Genomic DNA, 23,106 nt, shown 5'->3' on the forward strand with positions numbered 1-23,106 from the left:
GGATCAAAAGAGACAGAGCTCTTAAAAAAATTCCACAATTTGACTTTAACAGTTTGTTTCATTATGTTACAAAAAATGGAGAAATTAGTTGGCTTTAGGATTTATCAGACTGTAATACACATCCGATCTGATCCTTAACATGAAATAATTAACAAATGAAAAATTTGATTTTGTTGTATAAATACTGGAGTACAAGATCCATTTTCTGTGTCCTTGAAGTCCCACTAAAATTGCGAAACTTTTACAGGGACAACATGTATAATCTAAAGATAGCAAAAATGAATTAATTTTTCAATCGATTTTTCAACAAAAAGGTACTCTTTGTTTAGCTCAATAAAATTTAAGGATTAGGAGATACGTAGGTTTTCAGATCGTTGTACTGGCTAAGCAAGCCGTTCACCATAGAGAGACATTCTGAAGAAAATTATCATAAATTGTTATTTTTTATCAAAAATACATATTGTCGTGTTACTTACATAAGGAAAAAATTGAAATGTAGAAAAATTTAGTTGATTAATCTGCAACTTATCAAATAAAAACAAAATACTATAATAAACGTGGGCACTTATAATATATATATATATATATATATATATATATATATATATATATATATATATATATATATATATATATATAATATTTTGATTATACAGGTTGTACCTGTGTAAAGGTTACGGAATATTAAGCATTGGGCACGAGCCGCTCCTGTCCTTCAGATAGTAGTGTAGAATTATTTATTTCGTCAAACACACTACAGGGACATACGTGAACATCCATTGAAAATAATTTAGAAAATATACTTAAATATAAGTTCTGTTTCCGCAACTTTAAAAGCCTATAACTTAGAAACAAGGGGTTGTATGAGAATTTTTTTATGTCACAGCGTTTTTTTCATCCATTCACTCTCGAATTTTTTGCATTAAGTCCCGGAGGGTCCTGTATGTCTGTCACTTTTGGATGGTTGTAGTTTATTCATCTAAAAGAAGGCGAATATTTTTGTAGATTTCTTCCATTTTCATTAAATGGGCTAATGGTATAGGTTTTAAAATTCCATTATGTAATAACACAGATTTTAAACTATATTTTGATGAATCTACTTACAAACACCATTCAAAAGAGAATGCATTCAACCATGCATCAATATCAGTTTATGCATACAACGCGTTTTCCATATTGTAAAATGTAGAAGATATAGCATTTATTAATCTGAAATGTGTAATTTTTCTTTGGTGAGTTAGTATCACTCCTAAGATAGCAACTAAGATGTCTGACTTTAACAACTCCAAATCACGTACTAAATCATTTAACTCTTTTTGACCTTTCGAATGCTACGGAGTCTTTTATGTATCAGTATTTTTATGAACTTTTTGTGGCGTCTTCAATAAAATATGCTAGAGCTATTCAATCGCAGTATAATTAGGTGTTAATAATATATAAGATTGTTCAGAAAACTTCAAATGCTAATACATGCAAGTGTATTTTTTTTTTATTAGCGAGACGTACTTTATCGATTTTTAATTTAAAATGCTGTTTCAGTCAACAGCTCTTGTATTAAATTTATTTCATATAAGATGACATTATTCAATAATAATCCAAATTTCTTCTATTTCAGTCTAAAATATCTCTTCTTCACGATGCTGTTAACAGCGGTAGACTTAATGAGTTGAAAACGCTTCTGAACGAAGAACCAACAGAGAAGAAAAAGAAGCTGGTCATGGCAAAAGATGAATCTGGTGTTGGGTTATTGCATAAGGCGGTATATTATGATTTGAAAGATATATATAAATGGTTAATAGAGAAATATCCTGCTACAGTATCAATGAGAGATTCGGTAAGTTGAAGAAGATCTAATTGTAGTTTTTAAATAAAAAATTTGAAACAAATTTGAATTACTTAGAACGTATAGAAGTAGAAGAAAAGTATTAATCGAAAAGAATTGATAAAAAAATAGATTATAAAGGTTCAATTCTCTTTTTATAAGCCTTGACTTACCTCAATTTTTTTATGTGATTTCTCATTTTACTCTTAATAAATTTGTTCTTTTTATGAATACGTGGTATGTTAGATAATTCAAAGGCCTTTCTACCTCCTTTAGTATTATAAGCAACTTCAAAATTAATATAATTTATATAATGTAACCAGAGCAACAAATAGCCTTTTCTGTACCCTCTGTGAACTTCTATATTTGCGCTTATGTTTTTTTAGATATTATAAGTACCCTAGCTAGAGCAATGCTATATACAGACCTACTTTATTTCATTCAGGGTGATAAAATGAAGCACAAGGCCCTTGGTGTTGGTGGACCATTTATATAATATTTTGGAAGAAAAATCCATTTTGTTTAAGAACTAGAACTGATGGGGGCAAACAAGCAGACGAGCTATTTAAGTGGACCTTTCGCCTCTTATACCACTCACTGTGTCTCAATCACTTAAACTCATCTTGTTGTGCGGGATGGTCCTCTGCCTGCTAACTAAGTTGGTCCGGCCTCAAACTCGGTGCAGGACAATATCTAAAAAATGTATATTTGGCGTGCCACTTTGCCTAACCTAACCTAACCTTTAACAGTATAATGCTTAGGATACCTTCTACTTAGATGTTCTGATCTATAGTTGGTCCCTCATGTCTGTGGTAAATGGACAGGTTGCCTGCGTCCGATCATGTAACAGTAATATAAAAAGAAAACATTATTCAAACGTAGGAGATTTTAATGTTTTGGAACTAATGAAAGCGATATATTAGACTCTTAAGTTACTAACCGACTTAGTTTGTACCATTCCGAAATATTTGTTCGGATCACTTTATTTCTTCTTTTAAATCAGTATCAAGCTTTTTAATGACGACATGTTACCAGATCATAAAAATTTGTTGTACTTATTTATAGTAATATACGTAGAGTTATTTTATTTATTGTTTATTTACCAACAACTTATCGCTAGGAAATAAGTTTATAGCATTTCTATTTCTATATCATCAATATTACTGAACCGGATTTCCAAGTAAGTTACAGTTAATTGAATGGATGTGAACAATAATTGTAGACTGAGCTTGGGAGTTTTCGAAAATTTATGACAACCTTTTATGTACTCTAGATGTACTATAACAGTGTGTTAGTACTTGTTTTATTTAAAATATTGGATCCATTGTCAATTTAAACTTTAAAAAACACCACCAATATTTTGGCTTTCAATTATCCTTTAGATTTTCGCAAATGCAGTACGTTTATCTTGGTATTGGTAAAAGTTTTAAATTATGAATGAGTACAGTAGTAGACTCGTAACAACACGAGTCGCGTGATTTATAACGCAGCTCACACTATTCTATTTTATTGCTTGTACTACCTTTTGCTGCTAATAAAGATGAATTAACTCAAAGACCTTGCAACTAAAGACTCTGTTTAGAATTACAAAACTTTCAAATTCAAATTACTTTCCTTGGCTTTGTATCAAGAACGGGTTTTCCGGGGTCAAGGTGTTAATATTGCCCATATCGTATATTTTCTTAACGCTTATGCCTATGTTATGCTAATTACAAGTAGCAGCCATTTAGTATTAATTGTACACTAGTATTGGGGTTGCAGAGTTGGCTCAAGATTATTCTGAATAACAACCCTTTCGCGCTGAATATTTCTGAGGGATTATAAAATCATGTGATATATCGAGCTACATGTAAAATTTAACTATATACGTTTCGAAACTCTTCAAGTGATTTTGATCAATCATTTGATAATAGTTATAATTGATCGCATTTTGTGTTTTTGAACCCCATCTACCAAGAAATTAAGAACAAATTTTTCCATAACAAATCTTCTTTTAAACACATTTATATGGCTGTCCTATGTATTATTTTATGTTTCGTCTCCACCTCTTTATAGCGCTTGGATATATTAATGTATAAAAATACTATTATGTGATGGTGAGGTAATTTGAGTAAAACTATGATGCTATTAACTCCATTAAAATGGAATATGTCACTTCTGTATCTTCAATATCCAAGGAAGTACTGAATAGATACTAATTATATTGTTTGGATTGCAGGAAGGTAGAACACCATATCACTATACCCCAATGTGTAAAGACCCTCTTGGTGCTCAGAAACTTCTTACTAACGCCGGAGCGGATATTACTGCCACCGACAACTATCAACATACTGCCAAATATTACATGGACCACAATCAAGAACTAGAACTACCCAGTGGACAAAAATCCACCACCATTCCAAGAAAAAACACTGCTAATAAAGACAGTAAGCTTAATTAAAATAACTAACATAATAAGAATATTCTTCGTGATAGATGAAGTTTACTCAATGCTCAAAGTTATTGAAATATTTTTATTAACAAATCATACTTGGAACATTTACTTGAATTTTTATGGGTAGAGATATTTGAAATCATTTCTTTCAACAGCTCCAATCTATAGAACTATACATTTATGCTTCTAAATGTTATTGATTTTAGGCCTCTTCTGTTTTGAAATCAGTTTTTTTTAATAATTTTTGAAAGAAAGATAAACATGTTATTTCGACTTTCATTTGAGTCTTTATCAAAATATTATATCGACACTACCAATTTGCGTATTTATATTTATCAATAGATCATCTACATCATGAACATGAAAATAAAAATAAAATCAAAATAAAAATTAATCTTTTCCTTAGTCTTTACATCTCAAATATGTAGCAGTAATTAAATAAATTATTTGTAATTTTATTAGAATTTACAAAATAGAGCTATACATTTTACTCAACATATTCAGGTCTTTTTTATCATTTAGTTTTTTCGTCTATATAAATGTAAACCATTTCTAAAAATACTCTTTTTCGTACATTAAAATCCGTTCCAAGAATTTTTGAATTTATATAATTGAATTTATGTTTTATTATTTCATGGGTCGTTAATGCAGTTTTATTATTTTGATCGTATTGATGGTCTTTTAGTCTATTTTCTAAATACTGAGATGTCTGCTCCATGTAGACAGCGTCACAATTAGTACAAAGCACTTGATATATAATATGTGTGTGTTTTAGATTTTAATTTAGTGAAATATTTGGATAATATATTATGTCCTTTACGACTTATAATAATGTCATATTTATTGATATAATTCGATAGCTGTTGGGAAAGTGCTTGTACATATGGTAAGGAAAAGTGTTTTAATAAAACGTGTTCAGATAAAGAAACTTCTATTGATTAGCTCCTGAGCTACAAAAAGATCAACAGCATGTCGAATGAGGTATAGGAATTAAAGAAATTGATTATTTACATCAGCTACTGAAAATATAATAATTATGTGGGGATGACTGTTTGTTCAGTTACTGATATACGTGAATTTTTTCGATCTAGATATGCAATTTCAGAAACAAATTCTGTGCTGTCACGCGTGAATAACGGAATGTGTTGTGACTTCAATATATTTCTAAACAAATTAAATAAGCGGCAGGAAACCTTTCAAATTTTTTATCGTGCAGTAGCAGGGTGTGCTAGAGGTATTAGCGAATACATCGATCTTTCCCCGTATACGGTAAAAATGTACTTTGATATCTGCTGCATAAGAAAAACATTAGGATAATAAACTTGTAAGAGAATTTATTACCCAATATTATCATAATTATAATCAATAAAACTTAAGATTGTGTTGACACGACATGTTTTCAATCTACTATTTCCTGAGCACGATACATATTACAAAAGACAGCACTACGACGCGTAAAATTGACGGCGCCGTCAGCGAGCTGTTCATTTTAAGTAAATTGTTAGCCAACTTTGATTTATTATAACAGAACCGAACTGAAAGCCTGAATAAATGTTTATGATTGAAAAAGATCTTGCTAAAGATATAATAATATCATGAAATATATATAAACATCATTTTTAAATTTCAAATAGTTTCAGTAGTATGGAAAGCTAAATCTATAAAGAATGCGGCAACGAGAAAGTTGTTAATTTTCAGAGCTCCAAGTTGGCATTCTAAATGTTGTTGTGGGAGTGGGAGCTATTCAAAGAAATAACGTATAATCAAACTGGAGAAATTTGAGGGAGAAGAATAATAAAGAGAGATTAACACAAAAACAAATTGTGGTCAGGAGAAATAAGATTAATAATAAATAAGGAAAAAGTAGCATGAGTTAAATAACTTAATTCACAAGTTTGAAAAACTATTTATTATCATAAAATATAAATAAATAAAGTGGTTTCAATAATCTGTCTACTGTTCTCGTTGTATATTAAGACTATATATGACCATCTTTGCAAGTTTTTGTTCTCTTAAATACTAATTATATTTATAGTCCTCACGTCATATCAATAAAATAAGTAATTTGATAAGTCTATGGAACTTCAAGTGTCTAAGGGACATGTGGAACCACTTAAGTAAGACATTGAGGACGGTCAGTCTACAATACAATAAGAATACAATAGTAAGTAGAAGTTAAATAGGTAGATTCATGATTCTTTACAGTCACCTTAATATAAGACAAAAATTTGGTAATCCAAGACGATACGTTAATGAAGCATAAAATAAGAGATATATTGTATAACTTAATATATGGTTAACAGATCTTAACTGGTTCCCATCAAGAGTGGTGATATAATTAATGTAAAAATAAAAGTTAGTAAAACAAAAAGGGATACACCACTATAAAAAACAGAGTCAAGAAAGTAGTTAGAAGAGCAAACAAAAAACAATATTTTGAAGATAAGAAGAAATTAGATAAGAATTAGCAAATAACTATAAAAACAATAATTGGGGCTTCTGAAACAAAATCAGAATGATAGGATGAAGGGGAAGAAGAATAAGAAATAGAGAAAAGAAAAAAAACATGGAAGGCATATTAGAGATATGAAAGGAGTTTTTCGAAGAAATATTCTATCACAGAGACAGAAATATGACAAAAGGAGAATAATTGGGGGCCAAAGAGGAATTATATGACGATAGGAGAACAAGAGAGGAAATCACGGAAGAGGAAATAGAAAATGCGAGAAGGGAAATAAGAGGAAAACTTGCTTTAACTTTATTAAGACTTATTGACTGTATTCATAAGGCGATTTCAAAATAAATTTCGTTGTCATCTCTCGAAAAAATTGATGCTTTTAGGGTTCAAAAATGTAACAAGCTCAAAATACTTAGAAATGGTAATATTTTAAATAATGTTAAGATTGGATGTTATTATCGAATAAGTAGTCCACAACGTTGAAGCCTTATTCGTTTGAGGAAGATCTTGAAATTGAACTGGCCATTCGTCGTATAACGTCTTTAATATATTTTTTTCATACCACCATTTTTTATATGCAATCTGGGTCTTTTAAAAAAGTAGCTGGCATTTTATCCTGTGCTCTAATTTTAGGAGGAATTAATCACTAGAATTGCTAATTTTCAGCAATTTCGACTTCTAAAATTCTTAGTTTATCAGATTTTCATTAATTCCTGAAACTAGTATTCAAAAAATCAATTGAAACAAATTTTATATGAGCTACGGTTGAAAAGTGTATTAATGTCTTGGACCTTTAACTACCTTGGCACATAATCACTACTCTACTGCTTTATTTTCGTAAGAAGTCTGCGATTTACTTTTCTAAGGTGAGGAATTCAACAAATACGAGTATACGTCTGTAGTTTGAAAACGAGACCCCCTAAGAAAAAAAATCGTTTACTTAAATTTACTTAAAATCTAATGGATACTGTAAAACCTCGGGGTTAATTATTTCCGTTGCCCGATCTGTATATTAATTATACATACTGGGCAATTATAATAAGTGAGTTCAGTAAGGAATATTGTGAATTATTAATCGATCTGTAACAACATCGAACCGTTATTATCCAGTATTTTATGACATTATTAGCCTTAACAATAGTATTTGATAAATTAGTGAAGGAATACATTTTTTCCGACTTATTATAATACCGATAAAACTAATGTACATAATGTGGGTAATTCGATTAAAAATGTCGCTCGTTTCACCGTTTCTGTACCAGCAGACAGCATTATCTATGACAGCGAGTAATGATTGATATTTTTATTTTGACTAGTTCAATTTGGAAATATTAATTTTGTTCATGTGAACTAGCGAATAGAGATCGACAAACTCCCCTAATCTTGTAACATGTTACAAGTTATTTCATCAACGTCAACAGTAACTGTTCTATTACTCCTTCAATATTAATGGTAAGAAATCTATATCCATGATTGGTAAAAAAATATGTGACTATCGCAAGGCAACTTTAAGTACAGTAAGTGCTCCCAATTTTGGAGTGTTTCTGAAGTATCTGAATTATTCTGTTGCCTATTCACCCCATAGAAATATCTTTTTTTCACTAAGAAAAATAAACCAAAACTCAAATCAGAGACAAGTACTTGTAAGTGATACTTAATAATAAGATGATAGAGAGGACAACACTTATTCTTTTCTTCCTTTTCCTTTTATGCTATCGAACGAGGTTTCCGGTTCCTCTTGTATGTTTCCATTATTTTATGTCTCCCGCTAATGTTTTAATTCCAATAAATGTTTTCCTTTTTTATCTCCTACCTCTCTTATTTGGTCGATTCACTTTCTTCTCCGTTTACCTTCTTTAATCGTACTTTCTACTACTTTTTTTGTTGTTAGTTTTGTTATTTGTCTTATCTTTCTATTTCTACATATGTCCCAGTTTATTTTCCCTACTATTCTTCTTAAGTTTTCATTTCAGATTTATTCATTTCGGTTTTATCCGTCTTTCCCAATGTCCAATTTTCACATTTTCTGTTGGTATTTCTAACGTATTGAGGATTGAAAAATTCTTAGCCTACTATAGAACCAAACAAAATTTTAGCGTCAAAATAGTTTATTACTCAACATATTCTCCTCTTAATTGGATACATTTATTACAGCGAACCTGAAACGTTTCTAAACCTTTCAAAAAAAATTTTTCTTCATGATCTGCAAACCAGACCTCCACATCTTTTATTACCTCCTTGTTGGAAGAAAATTTACGACCTTTTGAACTTTTTTTCAGTTGAGGAAAGAAATGATAGTTGGACGGAGCCAAATCTAGTGAATAGGGGGAAGGTGTTCAAGTAATTCAAATTTTTTCCCGTAGAGTGGTCAGTAATAACATTTGGGGATCCATTTTGCAACAATTTTTCTCATGTCCAAATTGACGTGAACTATATGATGAACGCATTCGAATGAAATATTCAGTACTTCAGACATCCGTTTTAGCCCAATTCGACGGTCTGATAATATCATGTCATGAACTGCATCGATATATTCGGGGACTGACACAGAAACTGGCCTTCCCGATCGGTCATCATCTTCAATGGAAAATTCACCTCTTGTGAAGCAATTTTTCACGGTCGCATACGAAGAACATTACGCAATATTTTGTTTATGCATGAAACTGATCTAGGCTAACTAGATATCAATACATCCTCGTAATGGTGAATTTATCTTTATTGCTTTCATATTTTTCTAGTCAATTATAGTGTTTAACTTATCAGTTTTGTCTTTTATTCGTTTCGTTATATTACACATAAAGCATAAAGCAAAAATACTGTGCAACAGCCTCGAAGGAAAAAATTGGGGCTGTAACTCGAGTATCCTTAGTTACTCCCCCTTCATGAGACTTATTATCACGTACGGAACAAATACTTGCAGTAGCAGAATCATCTTATGGACAACGAATATAGCATCTTTAGAATTCAAATGCTAATTTACTTCAAAATAACTTTCAATCTCACATTAGAAAGATTTGCAGACTGAATAAAGATAGAATTATGTGAAAAATTCTCTACTCGTTGTGCTAATCATATATGATTTATAATAACGGATAAAAACTATTAAATAATTAATTATAACAAAAAAATATAATTTTTAATATAATAATTAAATAACTAACGAGAAAATTAATGTCATTGTGGGGTGCTTTGTACGATTGTTTTTAAAAATTAACTATGTATTTAAGAAAAAACTAGTAAGAAATTATTACTATCAATATTGAACATTCCACGCTTTTAAAACAGCGATAAATACTAATTTTTATCAAACTCTATTCATATCTACACATGCAAGAAATAAGATGTTAACTTCGTTTCTGAAGGTATTGAAATATGATTTTTTCCATCCAAAGTAACGTTTAAAAGTGCGTAAAAATTATTTGAAATTTCGTCTGTTATCGTTTAACAACCCCTTGAATTCCGAGAAAATTGAAAACGGCTAAGAAATAACTATGTCACAAATGACGAGATAGAAAAAATGTACCCCCATTTTGATCGATAAAACGAACTAAATTATTAAAGCACTTCGATGAACATACACGTGACCTTTAATGTTTGTATGGAATGAAAAAGGTATTTTAACCGGACGTGGTTGTTAGTATTTAGTTATTAGTAGACAACTGAAGTGTGCTCTATGATGTATCTCCCGATCACAGGTTAGATATGTCGCTTTTCTTATTTTGATAATATTCCTCTAGTCTGTTAGTTTAAGTCAGAAATATTCATAAAATTAGTACAAATAACGCGGGAGACTATATATAATAATTATCGAAAAAAAAAAAAACCAGATACAGGGGAAACCATAGGACCGATTGGGAATGAAGCAGTCGAGTTGGCAATTTTAAGTCGCTTCATAATACCCAGGCTTCTGGAGTATCCCAACGTATACAGTCCCAAAAATTTCATTCAAAAATATAATTAGTACTGTAAGTTTTAGTTCTGCGATAGTCTTACAAAACTGATACAAGGGCAATGCCTATGAATAACAGCTATTGGAGTGAAACTGATTCACATTTATTTGTTCGAAGTTAAAACCAAAGGACACAAAAATCAAATGTTTGGTTTGTAAATTTAATAGACTGCATTGTCGGGTCGTTATTTATTTCTAGTAACCTAGATGACGACATTTATTTTTTTCGTTTGGACAATGTCCTTTGGAGCATGGACTGTTTTTCTAAAAAAAATGTATATTATTATACCGGTTTTCAAATTTCTTGGTATTCATTTTCTGGTCGATGGATTGAGAAGAGAATCTTTAGATTTTTTCTCTGGAATCATTTTAAATTTACAAAACACAGCCTGATCTATAGATTTAAGTAAAAAATCGATTGACAAAGCCGTTTAATCACTATAAAGTTGAATCATATCATTTGTGTTTTTTTAATTTTGAAATCTAAGATTTACAAATTCCAATCGACAAATTCCATAAAAAATTATAGACGATTGTGAAGAAAATACAAAAATTCTCTAAGTTTTAATAAATACCCCTTTTAAAGGGGTTACTGCTTAGGGTAGATTGCAATATAAAATGTGTCTCTTTTAGAACCAATTTCGACACGTATTTCAATTTTTTAGAAAGTTATTGACCACCGCAGTTATTTAGAGTGGGTACTTGCAGATCATATATAAAAACTGTAAGAAAATAAAAATTAATTAATAAAATATGTGGAATTAATCAGCATTTCAATATAATGGAAAACAAAGATCTTCATTAGATGATCAGTAGAAATTTTATTAACTTTATTTTTTAATTAAAATAAAGCTTTTATGAATTTTAGAAACATTTTCTTGTAATACAATAAGTTGGTATTTGAAATCATAAATGTAAATGAACTTATATGTTTCTCAACGGCTTCACCATTTTTTGACAAAATAAAATTCTTAAAAACATGGTATTCTGCTGGTTTTTACTTAAAGTCCCGAAAAAAGGAATTGATTCCTTATTACTTAAAAAATTCACCTATAAATTATCAACTTAATAAGCGTCGTCTTTGACTAATTCACTTCAAAGCAGCACTCGTACAACGAGAAATCAAATATACAAATTAAGGTCCTTACTGAAATTGTTGCGAGACTGAATTAAAAACTATTACACATTAAAAAAATTATTGACTTGACATAGACACTAAATTTCTCAATAAAGCATATATTAGATGTCTAATCTTTCAATTTCTTTATTAAAATTGATTTAATACATTTTGGTACTTTAATAATGCCTATTATAGGTTTAAACTTTAAGAAGTCCAATATCAGGATATGGATTCATCAAAGGAATATGGCGAATTTACAACAAGTCGTATGGGAAGGTCATGGTGGGATGTTGTTAGTGGAACATAGCAATAATCAAAAAATCAAAAAATTTTTAGAAGCAGTACCTCACATTATGGTAAGAACAACAATATAATTCATCTAGCTAAACTGTAGTGTAATCTGGGAAAGGCTGGAGAAATTTAATCACATTTTTTAATGATAATTCATAAATCTATTTCCTGGAATTTTCACTACAGACAGAAGAGCATAGCTGAGTGATTTTTAAGCATTAATTCTTTTTTATTTTATCCTTGCGGTGATTAAAATCTACTCATCTTCGTATATCTCATTCTCTTTTTCCTATTTTCGTGTCACACTTTATTCAACTTACTTTGTTAGTTTGTCGGTTTAATTATTTGTCTGTTTACGATCAAGTTTTCAATAATTTTTATCAAACTCGTTTTTGACAACATGATTCAATGAATACCATCGTGTGCATTAATTCAATATGAATAAAATGTGTATATTTTGTATCTTTGTTATTCTATAACAGTATTTTGATAAATTAATTTTATTTCTAAAATTTCATTTTTATTTTTTGTGAAATAAATCATTTATATGAGTGTTTTATCAAATAAGGTTTTAAATGTAAAATAGCATCGATAGTTCAAAGGTTCGTGAGCGCGTTGGTATGTAAATCAGAAAAAATCAAGTATAAAAACTTTACTCTCAAAATATTTCTAGTCTCACATAAAAAATTAGGTGAAAATATTTTTTAAACCAAAATTTATTCGAAGTGCACTAAAAATACATATAAAATTTTTGGAGTAAATCATGGTACAATTGATCTTAAAGAATGATTCAAATAATAGACGCTGATGATGACAAAGTTGAAAAAGTATATAGTGAGAATACAGGAATAAAAAAGTGAAGGAAAGCTGGTCATATAGGAACTATTATTATTATTATAATTACCTGAAAAATCCGATATTGAGTAAGTTGTAATACATAGTCAGGGATACTAATGTACAATATGATAAAGTTAAAACTATTAAAACATGTTTGTGATATTTGAAAAAAATAGTTCAAGAGTAAATGAATATTAAGTTAATAGCAGTGCCAATGAGATGAAATTCATGCAATGCAAACATTTTTTAATAATTTTAACTTCATCACATTGTACGATAGTATTAATTTAAATGAACTTTTATTTTCAAACAAACTAATTTCTCATTGATTTCTTTCCTTTTTAGTTGCTTCTCTCAGTCGAGTTATTCATTATCTGTCTTTATTAATTTTCTTGGTGGTATTTTGTGAAAGTAACTATACTATCTGCCATTTTATTTCACCAAAAACCAATAAGTTAGTGTAGTTTGTTTGAACATAATGTGAAATCCATTTCATCATAGAGCATTGTCCAATTTAAAAACACTTAAGACTTTCGCGGCTATCGACCAATATATGTATATGCGTTGTTCGGCCGTCGTAGATTGTTTTTTAATCCTGACAAATCATTAACAGAAGAGGTTGGCATCACTAGCTGTTAAAGTGATCGCAGCTTTTCAAGAGCTCTGAAGAGCGTCAAGTCAATCGACCATTGAACCCCGGACTGAAGACAACGTCATAGTAGGAATCGTTTATGTTGATATATTTTACACACCTCCTTTACCATCGAAGTCTATATTATCGGGGACTATGCTAGATTTCTACCTGACCAGTGGTTCGCACTTGGAAGTGAGGATGGCGCCAGCTAGCGTTCGCTGGAGAATGTTTAACTACATAAACCAAATAGCGACGCTCTTTAACGTTGTATTTAATTCGGGTCTCAGGCCCGAACGAGGGCTGTTAGATCACTCCGATGAGACTTAGTAACGTCGAAACTAGTCAATGGTTACAAAACTTTTCTTGTAAATGCGAGCAATTGGGGATATTAATATAAATATAAAAAGGTCGATTGACATCACGCTCTTCAGATGAGATGTAATTCAATATTCGTAGAGGCATTAGCCAGGAACGTAGTTGTTCTCTCCTTTGAAGAACGGAAGAACATATTTTCGAAATATCAAATTTCGAAATGATTTTTGAGGTGATTAGTACGAATCGTTTATTTTGATACATTTTGCAAACCTCATTCACCATCAAAATCTATATTATCAGTGAATACTCTAGATTTCTACCATCTACCAGTGGTTCGCAGATAGAAGTGAGGAGGGCGATAGTAAGCGTTGGGTGGGGAATGTTTAACTTTACATTTTGTTAATTCTTGTAAAAACATTAAATTCATGGGTTTCAACATTTAATACTCAAAAGGAGGCTTAATAGAAATATTTCTATCTTATCACTTTTCTGATTGTCTGCGCCACATAAAAATTTGATTGCTTTACATCATGACATCTACAATGTTGTTGTAATTTCTACGTTGTTTTTTAGACTTGTTTCTTGTCAAAAATTCTTTGTAAAAAAACTGACCCAACTTGAAACCAGAAATATTCAATTATGAAAGAAAGAAGTTATAATAGTCCATATTAGTGAATGAAATACCATCTTTGAAGATTTTATAATCATTATTTTGAACAGTATTTAACCTTTTTTTTAAGTGTTCACGAGAAATCTAGTAAAAAATGTATAAATGGATGAAACGCATATAGAACATAATGTTCCTATCCTAATATATAATAAAAACAACAAATCTAAAAACTAGTATTAGAAAAAATGTAATTCAGCTAAACTAGAACTTTTGTAGTCGTACAGATTATAACGTAAAAAATCCAGTAGTATTTTTAAAAATATTTCTTATTTATCATTCCCGTTACAATTTCATTTCGCAAAAATTACTTTATTGTAAAAAGAGTTTCACGATCTAATAATCATGCATTAATTAATTTTTTCTAAATGGTGTTTACAATTCAACAAAGAACTGAACTTCTTATTTATGGGTAATTTGAGAGATTCTCATAAAGAATATCAATAATGATTAATGGCAAATTTTCGATAATCAAATTGATGCGGCTGGTAACATGATTTTACAAGAAGATCTCACTTCCAACAAGATGGAGCTCTCTACATATTTCTTCCAATTAGACAGTGGTTAAATAAAAGATTTCCTAAAAAATGGATTGCTCGAAGAGACGTAATAGGATGATTCCACGATCGCTCCAATTAGTTGCTTTATAGGCCTTTTCCATAAATTTCATTTTGAGAGAGAATTTCCTGTATTTTCAGAGACAAGAGATCGAAAGGGATGAATTATAATCAAACCTTATTTCCTTCAAGCTTATCTCTTTTCTATTTAATTTTATTTGAATTATATATATTTTACTAAAATAACCAAAAATGTTTCATTATGTTATAGGGCTTGATCAAAGATATTCACTGCGACGTGCAAAACGATGATTTGGAAAAACTGAAGGAACGAGTATGTCCTCCTATTCCACCGATTGTTCTCACAGGGAAAGATGTAAACGGATTGACACCTCTACATAAGGTTAGAAAGTAGTATATTACTGAATGAGCGAGTAACGTCCATTACTTGCCCAGGAAAAGAAATACTTGAGATATTGTTGACAAGTTATATGGCTCAGTTACTCTTCTTAATTACTTCCAAAATTTTTTTTCCCCGTTCTAACATTTTAGTTAAGTTGACCCCGATGTAAACCTCATTAACGGCTACAGAAGAAATGCTGAATACAATGTTTACACCAACACTCACGATTACATTGTCTGACGCGCGTTTCGATAACCAAGCTTTCGTCTTCAAAGACTGAAACGCGCGTTAGTCATTGTAATCGTGAGTGTTGGTGTAGTGGTGGTGTAAACACTGTATTCAGTATGAATATTGCCAATGGTTCCAGAAATTCCAACTTAACAGAAGAAATGGATGATTTGTTGCTTCTTTACGGAATTTATTCAGTTCCTCCGGTTTAAAAGTTTAAAAGTAATTTTTAGTTAATGTCTTTCAACTGACTTTTGAGAAACACTTGTAGCTTCATATTATTTTCTAGATGAATATAAGCCCATAGTCAAGACGACTTGTTAAATTCAGCAAAATACACGAATAACACGGTTTTCGTAAAAGAAATGGTTTTATGCGTTCACTTCCAATCCATTAAATTTTTGTATTTGGTATTATAGTTCTCCTTTTGATTTTGTAGGTAGCGAACCTAGCAAACAAAATTATAGCAAACCTAGTAAGAATTATCTAATTAACTAATTATATTGAACATTTATATAATGAAGGTCCATAAAAGCATTTTTCGTTTTTGTTGTTCAGTCTGTTTTATCATTTATAAAAAATCGATCACTATTTTGATATCTATAATTAGGTCACGTCATGTCATTCGCCGTTTAAAATCGTAATTGTTCATATGAACGCTAACAAAAATCACAATATATCGTGTTGCACAAAGAAAAACATTTTTAAATTATAGTTTGAACAAAAGAAATTACGCAGTAAACATAAATAAGCAAAAGTAAAAATTAACAGTGTTTATAAACATGTTTGAAGAAAAATTTACATAAATACCGTTTTAGCTTTTGAAATTTTGAATAATTTGATTTCGAGAAAAACGCTTACAGGGAGAGTATTATAAAAATTGAATTACAAAAACTGGCACCCAATATAATTCGAAAACCTAATTTTACACAAATACGAATTATTTCATAAAGTCTGTCAGTCATAATACTTAGGTATTCTTTCTTCTCATAAAGGTGAACGGTTGATCGGCCATTTTTATACTGAATTAATCATGGACCTAACCCTGGAAAAAATTCAAGTGTGAAATAAACCTTTTAAATCAGCTTCGAACCGCCACGGTGTCCACCTAGCTCTGTGGGGGGATTCCAAAAGGTCTTCTAGTTTTGTTGAAAGTCTGCCTCAGTGTATTTTATTTCGCGAGTGTAATTTTGCTGCCTGGGCTAGAACCTTCCATTCTTCTTCAGTAAAAATCCTTTCTAATTTGAGTAGCATAACTCGGCAGTCGTCCATGAAGTTACTGTGTCGGAATATCATTCTATGTGTTCTCTCAAGTTCCAGAATGTTTTTTTGTTTGTATTTCTGTAAGATTTTTTTGTCTTTTAAACATTTCTTTGATGTAGCTCAATTAATTCTATATTTGAATGTGTTTCTAGCTTGAATAACTCTTGCATCCATTATATCAATTTCCAGATGGCCTTGTAGCCTGGTGGATACCTATCGCATGTCTGATGGTGATATTTTTCACGGGGCTTGCAGTTTCTTCTTGTTCTCTTTGTTAATGTGCCCCGATGCTATCGAGCATATGTGATTAATAATATTATGATAGTTCTTATGGACATGGGCTTGGTATCTATTTACCTACTGTTACTCTTGCTCTCGCTTTCACTTCCAATTTGTACACGTAGAGCTTTACATTTTTGTTAAAAATGAGTTTTTGATTCATTGCTAGGACTTTTTCGTCCTCTGGATTTCCTCGTCGTTTATTATCATTTCTAAGTCGTGCTTCTCTTCTGGAAGAAATCTTTTGTTTATTTTTTTTCATATTTAACAACATCGTCGATTTCGTTTGCCGAGTTTTTTTCGTAATGGTTTTCATCTAGCATATAGATATTGTTCAGTATAAGTGATAGTACTACCTTGTAGTACTCCTGATTGTTGTTCTCCGATTCCAGATTTGCTACCTAAATTTGCTTCTGCTGTGACAGTGTGCGCGTACATAAGCTTTTTGCATGGCTTTTTTTTACATCTCATGATCTTTGTCACATTTGATAATGGGATGAAGTAGAGACAATACCAACTGAAAAATACCCTCCTTCAAGTATATAAATTTCGCAAACTAAATTAACTCTTTCTTAGTATCTTTTTTAAAAATGTTTATAGGCCGCTGGTCTTGATAAGCAAAAGATTGCAGAATATATAATTCAAGAATATCCCGAAAGTATTAACTGCGTAGATAATGAAGGTAGAACGCCACTACATTACGCTGCTTTATTAAAGGATAACGGAAACATGACAAATTTTTTAATCGAACATGGGGCTGACGAATCGGCTCTCGACCACGTAAGTTATTGTTTTTAGAAAATATAATGTACTCATATGGCTTTTTTGTGATATTTTCTTTTAATTCCACCAGAAACAAAAAACTGCTGCTTACTATAAAACACGACATTCGGAAATTGATTCAAAGCTCCTTAACGTTATTCCGGATTGCCCAAGATCAGCCAAAGAATCATTCGCTGCAAATTTTGATTGGAACATATTGACATCATCACCATCAATGAATTGGATTCAAAACGGCTCTAAAAAAGCTTTAGAGAACGTAGAACAAAAAATTAATGATGAAGACATTGACGACACAGTGGAAAATCGTGAAAATCACAGAGGAAATGAACAAAGCCCAGAACCAGGTACTTACATTTTCAAAAGTACGATATAAGTTTACTAATGTATCTATTCATTTACTTAGTTCAAAATGGGGATCATAACCTAAAAGAATTAAAAGAAGACATCAAAGAATCGCATAATGAACTTGAAGATAAAACAGAGGCGGCAGAAGAGAAGTCAGAAGAAATAAAAGAAGATTCGAAACTTCAGGAATCACCAAACCACGAAAAAACTTTGGATCTCAAACCGGAAGTGCACTCTGAACCAGAAAACAATGTAGAAAAAAAAGAAATATCTTCATTTGACACCGCTCAAGAAACACTTGAAGGAAACAAATCAGAACAAGATTTCATAGAGAATAAAGATGATGTAATTACGGAAGAAACTACTGATAATAATAACAATGATACAGAGGTTACTGAATCAGTGCACCCCACAGAGGAAAAAAATGACATAGAATCTGTCAAAGAACCAGAATCCATATCAGCAAATAATAAAACTCGACCAAATTGTTCGAACGAAGCGGTAAAAAGCCGTCCCAATAGTCAAAAATCCAGACCAATGAGTCATGCTCAAGAGAAATCCAGGCCCAATAGTAAAGTTTCAGGAAAAATTGTTCCTCCTGTAGAAGGTGGAGAAGGTATTATCGAAGGCATTGTGGATGGCAAAAACGAAGTGGAAGCTATGGATAATGAAGGTATAAATGAACCTAGACCCTCAGATAATGATGACGACGTTAAAGTTTTAGTAGAAGCAGGAAATATGGAGCAATTAGCAGCGATGGTTTTGAACGGAGATGGAGCAAAATTAATAGATATGAACAGTGAAAATCCGGAGCTGCAAACTTTTTTAGAAAACGTTCCAACTTACATGGTAAGTTTTTTCATCACATTTATATAAAATAGACATGGTCAAGTAGTTGATTATGTTAGAGAATTGATACAAAAAGTTCAAATCCTTTTTGTTGATTGAGCATGAACTACGTACACATTTGTTAGAAATGTCTGCATTTTCTATACAAAACAGAATCTGCAAGTACCTGATTTAAGTTTGAGAATTAGTTAAACATAAATATTGTTTTTTAACAGTTTTACACTAATTTTTTCCCTCTAATTACTTTGAATAAGTACATCAATGGAAACTGTCATCTCAGACGCCATCTCTACATCATGAACGATCCGGAGTGCCGTTGGTGCATGAAGGAGGACGAAACCGCAAACCACGTTATCTGCGAGTGCCCTGCACTCACTCGAGCGCGGCTTAAATACCTGGGCAAACTTCACAACTTGCCTAATAACATCAAAGGATACAAGCCAAATCACCTGATTGGCTTCTCAAAGGACATCGGCCTCTGGTAACGTCAAGTGGGGCGTGACGGGCCTATCTGAAGGCCTATGTGCTCAACGGCTCTCTGGCCGCCCACAACTTTTAACTATGAACAGCACATCAATTAATATTCAAAATACACTTATGACTATGAGTAAGCAAGTATTATTAGCCTTAATCTTCTGCTTTGAAGTCTAATTGAAAAGATCTTTTTCTAAGAAAATTCCGGTGATTTCTGTGAAATTAAATATTACAAATATTCTATGAGGCAGCGGCTTCGAGTATATGATTTCAAAACAATATGAAGATATAAGTATCAAAGTTTGACCTTTGACCTGATCAAAGTTATTTTAAAAACTGTTCTGGATAAATATTATTTCTTTGGAAACAAAATTATAAAGAATACCAGAATGTAGAATACCATAATGTAGAAAAAATATTCCGTCGATTCGTTTTTAGAGAGTATTATTTATTTTCAGTCAAAAATACATAAAATTCACGAAGCAGCTAGAAATGGCAGTTTAAGAAACCTTCAAGCAGCACTGGATAGGCGCAAGTTTGCTATAGCAAAAGATAATATTTCTCCAAAAGGTGAAGAAATTCATATAACTGCAATAATTGTTTTGAAAAAAAATCTTCTGATAATTTATAGGAGCATCGCCACTTCACGTTGCCGTCGTATTTGGAAACACGAGTATAGTAAGATACCTAGCTGGCAGATTTCCCGAAACTCTTCAAATGGTAGATGACGATGGTAGAACGCCTCTTCACTACGCTGCTATTTTAAATGATAATGGACATTACTACAATTTATTAGTTCATTTAGGAGCGGATATGCGTGCAGAAGATAAGGTAAACCTTATAAAAAATATTTCCAGAATACATTTTTTTACTTGTATATTGTATAAGATTTCCGACAACTTTAGTCGATTGAAATTTTTTTATTTCACATACATTGTGACCATTCAAATAAAACGTTACAAAACTAATAAATTAAGTTTGTTAGCGCATATTTAATTATCAATTGTCTTGCCGTTGATGTGTGTATAAACTAAACATCAAAGTTTCAAACAAATGCAAAAACTTTCATAGACTAGGTATTATTTAAAAAGTAAAAATTTTTTTTATTTTCAAAGCAAAGAAATAAAATACAGTTAATTAAAAATAATCACACTATTAAGTAAATAATAGCTCTTGGAATAAGAATAAAATTACTTTTAAGGAAAGGGGTACAATTTAAATTTTTTTTTTTGCATTTTTCCAATTTTTTTCCTAAATGAACAATATGTCAGGAATATTGTGTACAAAATTTTAAGTCAATCCGAGTAAAACTAACGGAATTACAACGTTTTAAACGACCGGCATGATACCTGATTTTTATACCTGTCCGGTAGCCGCTCGTTACCCTTGTAGAAAGCAGTTTCCTTTGTTTTCCCGAATCCCTTTCTTCGTCTGTGTGTTGCTGGCATTGATGACAATCTAAATATCAAAATTCATGTTCTCTTATTGATGGCTTATTTTGATTTTCACATATAAAAAACTTTAACTTGATTTTCACGAAAACTCATTTTTGAAGTTTGTAAACATTAGAACTCAAAATCTACTAAATCGATTCTTTTAAAAATTTGAACAGTACTTCTTCACATAAATCAATAGGTAATCAGAAAGAGTTCACTTTTTTTTCTAATAATAAATTAACTGCGATTATTTTGAGCTAAAATCAATATAAAAAACTCTTCATGATTACCTCGAAAAATACATTCATTACCTTCAAAACTAAAATGATCCGGGTTATAATGTTCGCAGCAAATTAATTTTTTCATGGCGCTTCTGGAGTTTACCCGTCACCGGCTTGTATATCAATATTTTTCGTTGAAAATTTTTTCTTTTTCTGACATATCTCAAAAGCTGTAAAATAATATGTAATTGAATTTAATAAAATTTTATTACTTACGTCGCCGCAAAAAAATTACAAAAATATGCTTTTTTTCCCTATTAAAACCTTACCCTCCACCAATTATGTGTTTCGGAATGTAGCTAATACAAAATTATAACTATGACATCGAGTCTTAAATTTCTATATCACCATTTTGATCGAGTTAGTTAAATGGGAAAATGAAGAATAAAGGAATGGAAAGACCGACTTAGTAATTGTCAGTAACGGATAAACAAGTAATTTTATTTCCATTTCATGAATTTAGTTTTACTTTCTATTTATTATAGCTAATAGCGTGTTTTTTAGTTTTTTTAAACTATAATCTTTCATTTGAACATTCGTTAACTCTCCATTTCAGTAAACAATCTAAACTGTTGTTCAAACCGTTGGACCGAACTAGATGGTACAACTTCGGTAAAACAAATTGCATTGTCTGTGAATTATTTAAAAAACATTTTTTAGTGAAGACTTCTATAAGTTAATTCGAGGGAATAATTAATATTTTTAAAGTTCCGTTAACTGATTTTCAAAAATTGTATAAAGTATAATTAAAAGTAAAGCTGAATTTTTTTTGTACAGTTTGGTTTCAACCCCGAGTATTATAGGAAAAATCAACAAGATTTCAATCACAAAAGTTTGCTTCGAGATTTTGGAGCCGAAGAAGATGAAGCTGATGAAATTCTTACCGATAAAGGTAGGATTACATTAAATTACTTACATACTCACTTTGTAAATTGGTATATGATAATAAGCTAAAAAATTTTAAAACAGAATTGGACAATTTCGTTGTGAAAAACCAAGCCCACAAAATAATTAACAATAAAAGAGCCTCATCGATGTATTCATTTGAAGATATATGTAATAAAGAAGCTTAATTTTTATTATAAAACTATTGAATATAACCCGTGAGCCAAGCTCATTTCTTCCATTTCCGGAAACAACGCAACTACCGCAATTTAAAGATGCACACAGTCTCAACTCACCGGCAGCAAATAACAAAATTTCTTGAGTATTTGACCACACCGGAGTGTGCAGCAATAAACAAGCTGATCACCTGGCAAAGAAAGGTGGGTATGGCTTTTCCAAAACCAGAGAAAATCGGAAACATAATAAGACGTAATAAGACGCCAGTTTGGAAACAATCAAAGAAATTTCTTTCTTATTCTACTAAATGGAGCCCAAAAGTTCTTCCATTAAGCAAAGAAGAGCTACTAATATGCTTACTGGACACTATTCGGTCAATTACTAACTAACGAACATCGGAGAAACTCCGTTGTTTCTAGAGGAATACAAAACATATAGCCCAGCACCTCCAATTGAGAACGAGGCTGTTCATGGACAAAGATTACATACTTGCATTCATGATTCTAAAAATTAAAAGAGGTAAGCTGCGTAGCTTCCAGGCAAGTAGCTTCCTTCGCAAAGTGGATGAAATTAGTTGCTAGTTTTTAGTGAAACATTGTTAGCAAAAAAGAAAGAATTG

The 23,106-nt window shown here is 31.0% G+C and overlaps 1 protein-coding gene across 4 annotated transcripts in view; it reads left to right on the forward strand.

The window, feature by feature from the left end:
* Positions 1 to 23,106, forward strand: part of LOC130901063 (uncharacterized) — a 64,476-nt gene that overhangs the window by 12,221 nt on the left and 29,149 nt on the right. For 2 of the 4 annotated variants that reach the window (XM_057812141.1, XM_057812144.1), the window contains exons 4-13: positions 1,616 to 1,834; positions 4,041 to 4,248; positions 11,979 to 12,139; positions 15,356 to 15,487; positions 17,858 to 18,037; positions 18,111 to 18,384; positions 18,444 to 19,234; positions 20,167 to 20,278; positions 20,340 to 20,539; positions 22,203 to 22,317. In XM_057812141.1, coding sequence (XP_057668124.1) covers positions 1,616 to 1,834; positions 4,041 to 4,248; positions 11,979 to 12,139; positions 15,356 to 15,487; positions 17,858 to 18,037; positions 18,111 to 18,384; positions 18,444 to 19,234; positions 20,167 to 20,278; positions 20,340 to 20,539; positions 22,203 to 22,317 — 2,392 coding nt within the window. Of the gene's footprint in view, positions 1 to 1,615; positions 1,835 to 4,040; positions 4,249 to 10,357; positions 10,410 to 11,978; positions 12,140 to 15,355; positions 15,488 to 17,857; positions 18,038 to 18,110; positions 18,385 to 18,443; positions 19,235 to 20,166; positions 20,279 to 20,339; positions 20,540 to 22,202; positions 22,318 to 23,106 lie in introns of those variants that run through there. The other 2 variants (XM_057812142.1, XM_057812145.1) reach the window with 2 other exon arrangements.

The sequence above is a fragment of the Diorhabda carinulata genome, chromosome X (genome assembly GCF_026250575.1).
Source record: "Diorhabda carinulata isolate Delta chromosome X, icDioCari1.1, whole genome shotgun sequence".
Lineage (NCBI taxonomy): Eukaryota > Metazoa > Arthropoda > Insecta > Coleoptera > Chrysomelidae > Diorhabda > Diorhabda carinulata.